Below are 11,070 nucleotides of genomic sequence, written 5' to 3' on the forward strand. Positions count from 1 at the left end.
GTATACTTTATGCGTTTCTAAAACACAATTTTTACTATACTATTTAAATTTTTTATTAATAAATTTATAGAAAAAATATATACTACTTTTAATTTACGAATATTTTTTTTTTTCAAAATCCACGCTCCAATTCGACCGGCAAACACACACCGGCTCAAACTACCACCACTCACACACACCTGCAGCTGGTTAGCACACTACTACAGACGCACAACCGAAAGCTCGTCGCTCATTTGATACCACCGCGCTCAATTCAAAACAAAAAACTGCAGCAGCGAACTCCCCGGTGCCAAAACACCGAAGCGAGCAACCCACCAACCAGCCAGTCAGGTAGCTAAACTGCGCCGCTTGCTAACCAAGGCACTCTCACTTTCCTTAGAGGCCGTTTTCTGCTCTACAAAACATACATCAATGCCTGTATTGTTGCTGCTGTTGTTGTTGCTAAGCGATTTTGTAATCGCAAAAGCTTGTTGAGCACGCGTGCGCGCATACTCGCATACCACCACCGCCACCACCACGACGCTCGACGCTCGACGTAAATTAAACGCATCGCGAGTCAGCAGCTATTGGTTTGACTTCAATTTCGATTTCGCGTTCATTTTGCGTTGACGTCAACAGAGGCAGCAACGGCGACAGCGACAGCAGCGGCGGCATTGCGTTGGCTCTGCTTGATTTTAACTCTTTCGTTGGCTCGCAACTAACTTTTGCGAGTCGGAATTTTTATTTTGAAAATATGTGCCGCGGTATATAAGCCAGCAGCTGGCCAACAGCAGCATCCAGTCAAAACTTTGGAATCGTAGCGATTCTACAATTCATTCTGCTTTATAATTTTCTCATATTACTTATATTTAAATTAAGTTTAAAATTTTGTACATTTTTGTATTGTTTTGCATTGGCGCCAGACTAGTGGACTAGTGCACAAGTGCTGTGAAGTGTAAGTGTGAGAATGTAATTTTGTAAAGAAAAACATTTTGTACTAAAAGAGAATCACTTTAGTTTTGAAAATTGTGTGCAAAGCAAGTGTTCCAAAGTGGTTTAAGCTAAATTCAGAAAGTAAAATAATTTGTAAATTTCGCAACATGAAAAACAATGAAATAATTCTTAAATCTGTTTGTTATTTGCAGTGTCATCGTAGCTGCGCTTTGACGGTTTATTGTGATTAATTTTGCTGCTGACTGAAGGAAACCCATTACAATGAAATTATTTGTAAGTAAAAATGCTATTTACTGCTATTAAATTGTAGAATTAGTTGTTTTCATTTAAAAAAGAAAAGTGAGGGTGCAAAATGAGTAAACTTTTAATTATACATATTTTTTTTTTTTTTGATTACTGCAAAGCTGAAAGGTATTTCGACCATCTCAATTAAAAAAAAATTCCATATAGTAACTCCTATATTTATTAGGTAATATCGAATAGCTTTACTATTAAAAAAAATTCCGTTCGAAATCAGTATTTGATTTAGCTGCATTGGCTGATACAAAACGAAAGACTTAGGCAGCAAACTTGGTCTAGGAAGTGAATTATTCTAAACTGTCCCTTGGCGGTCATTGCCTGAGTCACTACTTTGGGCCTCGTGAAACTTCAATTCCCTTGCTCTATTCTAACTCTCAGTGCCGGTTTCCCCAGCAACTTAAACGGAAAATGATTTTTTTTATTTTCTGTCAATCCTTACTTCCTTACTAATATTATAAATCCGAAAGTGGGTTTATTTGTTTGCTACGCTTTCACGCTTTAACTATTCAACCGATAATCATGAAATTTCGTATACTGCTTTTATTTATATATCTCTATACCAAGTTCCAGTAATCTACCAAAAAAATATTTCCTGAGAAATACAGTATGAAAAATTCCGTTTGTATGGGAGGTGTCACGCCCTCGAGCCTAATCGAGATTAAATGTATCCTATATTTTAAGTTGGGCTAAATACCAGCGGCATCTCTATGCGTATAAGATTGATTTGATATATCTCCACACAAAGTTCCAGTACTCTACCATGAACATATCCAGAGATATTCGGTATGAAAAACTCGGTTTTTTATGGAGGCTCCACGCCCCCCCCCCTCCCCCTCTATATAAGAAGTTTAAGAAAGTTTTAGTTTGAAAATATTTTGAATATGGTTAAAGAAATTTTAAAATTCCTGTTTTTGAATTGAGTTTTCTTGAAATAAATTTTACTCCATGTAGCACGCAAAAATTTCATACTTTCAGCGAAGCGGGTGAGGGCGATCTAGTTTCCATAAAAAATTTAAATAATTTTTCACTTAAATTGCTTTCGTGAAATTTTGTTCTGAAAAAATTTGTTTGCATAAGATCACACCACCTCATCGTTCTTTAAATATTTAGCTGAGAATCAGTTCTAATATTTATACCCACCGCATGAATACCCTTCGGACAGTGTTTGTAAAGATAGCCCCAGAATTGAGAGTTTCGGCCTTGCAAGCCCTTGTCCGTTTTCCGCCTCGCCCAGAGCGAACAGCGAACATCTGTGCTTGTCCTTATTTTCGTCCAACATTCGCTGAGCTGACACGGGGCTCATCCGTCCAAGAGCAGTATGCACTATACAGTATACTCTCTATTTACTAGGTATATCGACTTCGGGGTGGAAACTCATCCGCAGCGCAGTTTCCAGCAATCCTACTACTATGGCCGTGTGGGACCTTCGAACTCTCACCGGGTACTTCACGGCACATTGTGTCCTGCGTTATCACCTCAGTAAAATGAATCTTTCAGACAGGAACGTCTGTCGCTTCTGTGAGATGGACGAAGAAACGCCAAAACACATCCCTTGTGAATGTGTTGCTCTCGTTAGACGCAGAACCGCTCTCACTCTTATAATAACTTAGAGTGCGCGATGAGCAAGACGAAAAGCTCTGACTTTTGCTTTGCTAACACATATACTTAGATGATATTTATCTTCCTTACCATCGTCGCGCATTTGAGCCTTAGCGGTAGGTGCCTCTGCCCGAAAAAACACTACAGTGATAGAGAGCTCATTGCAAAAAAAGGAATGTTCCAGCCCTTCTTGCAAACTTCCTGCAGTCTCCGTGCCAGTTCTACTTCCTGTCTCCCGTTTTCTGACAGCGTGTAACAATGCACGATAAAAAAAAACTCACCGGTTTCCCATCATTCCCTTAAAAGAGGACACCGTCTTCCGTTAACGTCTGTTCTTAAACTGAGTCTAATAGAGCAAAGAGAAAGAATTTAGAAGATGAAGGCAAGCTCAGCTAAAGGGCCTATAGTCATCAATGAAAAAAGGGTATAAAGGCTTAATGGAGAAACCTTCGTCGCGGTCTAATATTTTTCAGGCAAAATTTATAGCCTGAGAGTATTAGAAATTAACTTTTACAACCCAACTCATTTTGGGTACTTTGCTGTGAATATAAATTTTTTGCCACAATGATACGATCATATAATATCCCTAAAGCCTTGTAATCTCTATCTCTGGTATCTGATTTTTGCTGCTTAAATATGCAATTATTGCCTGGCCATAGCCGGATAACCAAATTGAGACCATGCTTGTAGGCCCAGCTTCTATCGCAGCATGATGACAAATTCCGGGGCTATATGATTCGCTTTAGAAGAGGCAGAAAAGATATATCAGCCAAAAGGAGACATTTTAATTGATGTGTTTGATTTTAACAGGAAGTCTGTTTAGTATTTACCTTCTTTAAATGCCATATCACTTCTTCTTCGACACCTCCTTAAGGGCATGAACCAGTTTAACTCTACTTCTCAAACATCAAGTGCTAGATAGCTGCTCTAATATACTATAAAATAAAGCAAAATCGGAAAAACATTTTAAGATTTCTAAAAAAAAAAAATTAGAATTAGGTTCCCAAAGTCAAGAATATCCTTCACTTTATTAAAAACTAGCTTCCAATCGATTTGTGTTAATAATTTGATCTTATTCCTTAGCTCTACCTCCCTTTGAATTTTGCACCTTCAAAAGTTGCCACACCGTCAAAAGTAGACACTAACCCACTTTACACGCTCAATTCACAAAAAAGTATCAACGATCAAAATCATGTCCCACTCAAAGTTTAACAATGCATTAAAAGACGAAAATCTCCGCTTGCCAGCAAAGTGGAGCAATAAATTTTGGCACTAAACTCATTGCAAAATAGCCACACATTTCCGTTCCATTGTCACAATATTTCTAAGTTTGCGAAGAAACCAAAGCTAAATATAAACAATAGCCAGCCAGCTGGCCATGTTATACGCAATAAAATGCCGTAAAAGTAACACAGCCATGAACAATGAAACAAAAACGTAGAATAAACCATTTGAAACCACGTTCGCTTTCAACAATTGCGCACCGTCTTTGCCCGAAAGCGAATTGTAATCACATTGTAAACTACGCCGGGCAATAAAATTGTCGTAAATTCGCTAAAATTGCTTGAATGTAAATGTGCATGCAAGTGGTTGGCGCAAAAAAAAAAAAATATAAAAACAGAAGCCAGTAGCAAAATAAAAAGATGTGAGCGAAAAAAGTAAGAAATGCATGCATGCAAGCAAAGCAGTGCACAACTTGTTCATTCATACACTGTTGGGCGCCTACTTGCACTCAATTCAAGTAGATAGTTTTTGCTTCTTTTACCACGTTTTTCGCGCGCATCACAACTGTTACCGTTATTACGTTAACTGCGCTGCGAAATATAAGCCCCTTCATGAGTGCGTAATTCGATCGCTAAGGAAGTGAACGCCTGCGTGTATTTCCAGACATAGCAAACCTTTGCTTGCTGCCTGCTTGCCTTCAACGCTATCTAAGTATGCGGCCACTCATTAGCCGTTAGCCATTGTGGTGGCGACGCATTTTTGCAGACAAACGCATTTGCTTAAGTTAAGTTAAGTTTTGCGGAAGCTCCGCTATGCATTCAGGCCAACCAGACTAAAATCGCATCAACATACTTAGATTCAAATGTGACACAAATTCAACGGCATTCCTCCATTTTCGTCGATTAATTAGTTTAATTAAATGCCATCAAATTGTTACAATTGCAGTGTGCGCGCAATTTGCGCCTACTATGTGCCAGTAATTTTTATTATGTAATTATTATTGTTTGCCGGCTTTATTGATGGGTGTCAAATTCAAAAATTTCACCCATTGTCGCAATGCTTCACCTACAACAGCTTGCTATGGTTTAACGCATTTTTTTTTTTTGTTTTGGCGCTGACACTTTCGCTTGCTGTGTGATTGCTTCATTTGGCGTTGCATTTTTTGGTGTGAAGCAATATTTATATTGTTTTATCGATGTCGAACACGTACGGCAGGTGGCTTGAAGAAGACAAAGACGGGTAGTACGAGCAATAGAAATGTTGTGCATAATGGTAGGCATTGTTGTTGATGTTTACATTTTATTGTATATAGATTGTGAATTGTAGTGGCAAATGCTTTTTAGGGGTTTTATATTGCATACATACCAAGCAAAATTCTAAAAAAAAAAATCATCCAAACATGTAAGCATCGAGTATTATGAGGTGAGACACGAAAGACTTAAGAAACGAACCTGCTGACGCAATGTGTCGCTTGTATGTTAGAATATAGCAAAACTAAAATTGTTTCTCAGGTATATCATATATTATGACTATTGCTAAATTTTCTTAGCCGATTTAGGTTCATTTTGGAGCTGGGCTGCCTTGAAATCACCCCTATTGCTTTCAATTTCAAGGCAACCCGTCCTAACGGGCTTGATTTTAATTTCGATGTAACCGAAATACATTGTTTGTTATTCGAAAAAAAATTTTGTCCGATTTATAACCGATTTTATATATTAGATAATAATCGATATCTGGGGAATTTTTTTTTTGTAATGTCCATAACTACAAACAAATTTTTATAAAAATAAAGAAAAAATTATAATCTAAATATTTAAAAATACCCCAGATATCGATTTTTATATAAAATACAAAAAAGCTTATAAGTCGGCCACAAAAAAATTTCACCGACATTAAAAATCATGCCCGTACCTGGCCGGTTGTCTTGAAATCGAAAGCATCCCCTAAAATTTATGTTTTTAACTCAGAAAGCTCTATAAAGTAAAATTTTTTTTAGGGATAAGACCAAAAGTGTAAAGTTTAGGGAATAGATTCACGTTTTTTATTGAAGCACACAGCCAGCTAAGCTATATCGGTGCACATATCAAAATGTATAAAGCAAAAAATACCAAAAATTAAATTAAAGTTAGAAAAAGGTTATGCGAGAAATTAAAAAGAAAAACACAAGAATTTTTAGATGCAAATAACCGCTAAAAAATATTTTCAAAGTTTTTTCTAAAAAGGCTTACAAATTTAATTTTTTTTAATTAAAAATTTAAGCGAAACAGATTTTTTTGTTTTTACCCACAGCGTCAGTCAATCGAAAAGTTATTGTCATATTTTTGTTATATAAGGACCAAACAAGCTAACAAAATTTTCTTAAAAAAATTTGGAGAAAACCACATAATTTTGCAGAATCAAAGGACTTTTCAAAAAATATTTCCAATCTATTTTCTAAAATCGCCCAGTCATTCGGGTCAGATAATCGAAAAGCTATTGCCATATTTATATTTAAGTACATAAATTTTTTTATTTCTTTCCACCCAAGGTCAGTAAATATAAAAAGTTTTGCCATATTTTAGTCATATAAAAAACGTATTTGTTATAAACAAATTGTGNCAGATATCGATTTTTATATAAAATACAAAAAAGCTTATAAGTCGGCCACAAAAAAATTTCACCGACATTAAAAATCATGCCCGTACCTGGCCGGTTGTCTTGAAATCGAAAGCATCCCCTAAAATTTATGTTTTTAACTCAGAAAGCTCTATAAAGTAAAATTTTTTTTAGGGATAAGACCAAAAGTGTAAAGTTTAGGGAATAGATTCACGTTTTTTATTGAAGCACACAGCCAGCTAAGCTATATCGGTGCACATATCAAAATGTATAAAGCAAAAAATACCAAAAATTAAATTAAAGTTAGAAAAAGGTTATGCGAGAAATTAAAAAGAAAAACACAAGAATTTTTAGATGCAAATAACCGCTAAAAAATATTTTCAAAGTTTTTTCTAAAAAGGCTTACAAATTTAATTTTTTTTAATTAAAAATTTAAGCGAAACAGATTTTTTTGTTTTTACCCACAGCGTCAGTCAATCGAAAAGTTATTGTCATATTTTTGTTATATAAGGACCAAACAAGCTAACAAAATTTTCTTAAAAAAATTTGGAGAAAACCACATAATTTTGCAGAATCAAAGGACTTTTCAAAAAATATTTCCAATCTATTTTCTAAAATCGCCCAGTCATTCGGGTCAGATAATCGAAAAGCTATTGCCATATTTATATTTAAGTACATAAATNTGTCATATTTTTGTTATATAAGGACCAAACAAGCTAACAAAATTTTCTTACAAAAATTTGGAGAAAACCACATAATTTTGCAGAATCAAAGGACTTTTCAAAAAATATTTCCAATCTATTTTCTAAAATCGCTCAGTCATTCGGGTCAGATAATCGAAAAGGTATTGCCATATTTATATTATATAAAAAAAAAAATGTAGAATCAAAAGACTTATTTAAAATTAAAAATTTAAGTACATAAAATTTTTTATTTCTTTCCACCCAAGGTCAGTAAATATAAAAAGTTTTGCCATATTTTAGTCATATAAAAAACGTATTTGTTATAAACAAATTGTGAAACCCCTTATTAATTGAAATTTTTTTTGAAATGTTCCGACTTTTTTTTATGAAAACCCAATTTTTAGTTAATTATTATCAACTCACCCACCAACTTGATTCGAAAAACAAAATTGNTGTCATATTTTTGTTATATAAGGACCAAACAAGCTAACAAAATTTTCTTACAAAAATTTGGAGAAAACCACATAATTTTGCAGAATCAAAGGACTTTTCAAAAAATATTTCCAATCTATTTTCTAAAATCGCTCAGTCATTCGGGTCAGATAATCGAAAAGGTATTGCCATATTTATATTATATAAAAAAAAAAATGTAGAATCAAAAGACTTATTTAAAATTAAAAATTTAAGTACATAAAATTTTTTATTTCTTTCCACCCAAGGTCAGTAAATATAAAAAGTTTTGCCATATTTTAGTCATATAAAAAACGTATTTGTTATAAACAAATTGTGAAACCCCTTATTAATTGAAATTTTTTTTGAAATGTTCCGACTTTTTTTTTATGAAAACCCAATTTTTAGTTAATTATTATCAACTCACCCACCAACTTGATTCGAAAAACAAAATTAATAAAGAAATCTTTCCCCCTCCTCTTTTCCAGATCTGCTTAGCCGCGCTGCTCGTGGCCACCGCCTACGCGGGCGATACCACCGCCAAGAAAGCCACCGTCGAAGCTGCAGCTGCCAGCTCAGCTTCAGGCAAGAAAGTACCGCTCGAGAAGAAGCTCGACAAACGCGGTCTGCTCGAACTCGGCTATGGCTACGGTCACTCCGGACTCGATCTCGGCTACATTGGCCATGGTGGCATTGAACATGGTAATGGTTATGGACTTGTATCCGGACCCGCTACATCTTACGGACACACCGGCTATGCGTCAGGCGGCTATGTGTCGGGAGGCGGTGTCGCACATCATCCCTTCCTCATAAGCAAGACAGCCGATGTACACAAAACCATCACCATCACCAAGGGCGTGCCAGTGCCGGTGACTGTTGATCGTCCCTACCCGGTGGTGCATGAGAAGCGTGTTCCCGTTGAAGTTAAAGTTCCGGTACCACAGCCCTACGAAGTGATACGCAAGGTGCCCGTTTCGGTCAAGGAGTATGTCAAGGTGCCAATACATGTGCCACAGCCCTACACCGTCGAGAAGCGTGTCGAGGTTAAGGTGCCCGTACCAGTCGATCGTCCCTACCCAGTGAAGGTGCCAGTGCCACAGCCCTACGAAGTGATCAAGCACGTACAAGTGCCCGTCAAAGTGCCCGTACCACAACCTTATGAAGTTATCAAGCACGTTCAAGTGCCCGTCAAAGTGCAAGTGCCAGTACCACAGCCCTACGAGGTCATCCGTCATGTACAAGTACCCGTACATGTGCCAGTCGATCGTCCCGTGCAAGTCACTATACCCAAACCTTATCCAGTGGCCGTAGAGAAACCCTACCCAGTTGTGGTAGAGAAACAGGTCAAAGTGGAGGTACCAGTGCGCGTCGACAGACCCTACCCAGTGCCAGTGGATCGTCCTTATCATGTCAAGGTGCCCGTGTCAGTGCCACAGCCCTACACCGTCGAGAAACACGTGCCCTACACAGTCGATCGCCCAGTGCCAGTGCCTGTCAAGGTGGCTATCGATCGTCCCTACCCAGTTCATGTGACACGCCCAGTGCCAGTGCATGTTGAAAGACCCGTTGCTGTGCACGTACCCGTACCAGTGGTAGCCGGACATTCGGTGGTCGAACATGGAATCAGCGGTGGTGGCTATGATGGCGGCTATGGACATGATGGCGGTTATGGGCATGGTGGCTTCTCATCCAGCGGCTACGATTTCTCGTCCAGCGGACACGGCTACGCACATAAAAAGAAGTAAGCCATTGGACGTTGGGATACAGCGCGCGGCTACTTCTACGATTACTGTGTATATGATTTCAGCAACGAGGGCGGAATGAATTTTAGTTTTAATTATGAAATTATAAGGAGGAAGTTGTGGCAAAAGCGACTTCGAAAATTTAGTGAGAAAGAAAAAACATAAAAACGAGTAGAAAATTTTAGATTTTCGCAAAGGAACGAACAAATTGGAAATTGAGGAATCTTAATGACAAAGGCTAAGGCACAGAGATGGCGCATAATGTATTTTAAAATACCGAGACCGATTTCGCTGTGGCGGAAAAGTAGTAGAAGGAAGTAGTGCTAAGTGACTACCTAAAAGTAAACGAAAATTAAATTCAATTAAAGTCACTTGCGCTTAGAGAAAAAAGTTCGCAACAACACTAAAATAATCTCATTTCTGGCCATATAAATTTTCAAGAGTATTTTAGATGTAAAAATTTTTCTTGCTCCCTCAAATTCAAATTTTCTTCCTCGGCGAAAATCGCTCTTTGGCTGCTGTGTATGTAAACCCTGCCACTTATTTAGTTTTAAGTATTTACAACTTATGTAAATTATTTAGCAAAAAACAAAGATGGCTTCTTGTCTAGGACAACACTCAACTAGCTGCTTATATTTAAAGAAATCCACTCTTAATAATATAAATGGTTTAGTTGTGTCTTTGAGTTGTCAGTAGACTCCCCCAAAACCCAATTAGAACTGAAAGATAATGAATTTTTTTGCAGTGTGTACACTTTAAGGGGAGAAAGCTCAAACGCTTGTGATAAATCATGAGTAGTGAAAAGCACTTCAAAAGCCCTTATCCANTACACTTTAAGGGGAGAAAGCTCAAACGCTTGTGATAAATCATGAGTAGTCAAAAGCTCTTATCCCAAACTTCTCTCCCTTGTATGCGCTACACATAAATGCATTTTGTTCAAAATTTGCCAATTATATAGATCTAATTTGTAGCTATCTTTATCATGCATGCCACTTATAAAACATACACATGAAAATCAGCACCATTAAGTTTCAAAATTTCTTTTTTCAAATTTGAAATGAAATTTTTTGTCACTCGCCTGTTTGCCGTAATCATTTATTACTTCGAATTTGAAAAATATATTCTATTTCGTATTTTTAATGAATATTTCTTTCTCTCCTTTCTCTCTTTATTGTATGTATATGTATAAACTTATTTTATATATGTATATACATTATGTATGTATTTTGTAAATGTGTAAATATGTGTTAAGACGAAATGATTTTTGAATAATAAAAATTCATAAGAATAATAAATAACTACGTATTTTTTGTTAGATTCTATAAATGTTTACCCCAGCAGTGAAATAGTTGCCGCAAAAAGACCAAAAAAAAAGCTGTTCTGAGTAGCTTTTCGATAAATTTGGAGTTTTTGAAAAGGGAGAAAAAAGTTCTGAATAATTTGACAAAAAAAAAATTTGTTCTGGAGGAAAAAATGTCTCCCAAAATTGCGCCGAAAAAAAAAATTCTTCAAAAAACGAATGTATCAAAAATATTTAAATTAAA

At 36.4% G+C, this 11,070-nt stretch overlaps 2 protein-coding genes across 2 annotated transcripts in view; one reads left to right on the top strand and one right to left on the bottom strand.

Moving 5' to 3' along the window:
* LOC108365535 (angiotensin-converting enzyme-like) overlaps positions 1–11,070 on the bottom strand; it is a 92,620-nt gene that overhangs the window by 42,843 nt on the left and 38,707 nt on the right. The window lies entirely within an intron of this gene.
* On the top strand, positions 793–10,346 carry LOC108365536 (skin secretory protein xP2-like). The gene is made up of 3 exons (XM_017619586.1): positions 793–934; positions 1,125–1,206; positions 8,273–10,346. Exons 2-3 carry the CDS (start codon positions 1,195–1,197, stop codon positions 9,527–9,529), a joined length of 1,269 nt encoding a protein of 422 aa, XP_017475075.1. The 5' UTR covers positions 793–934; positions 1,125–1,194; the 3' UTR covers positions 9,530–10,346.

This window comes from Rhagoletis zephyria, unplaced genomic scaffold (genome assembly GCF_001687245.7).
Source record: "Rhagoletis zephyria isolate East Lansing unplaced genomic scaffold, Rhagoletis_zephyria_1.1 Rzeph_scaffold_01903, whole genome shotgun sequence".
Taxonomy (NCBI): domain Eukaryota; kingdom Metazoa; phylum Arthropoda; class Insecta; order Diptera; family Tephritidae; genus Rhagoletis; species Rhagoletis zephyria.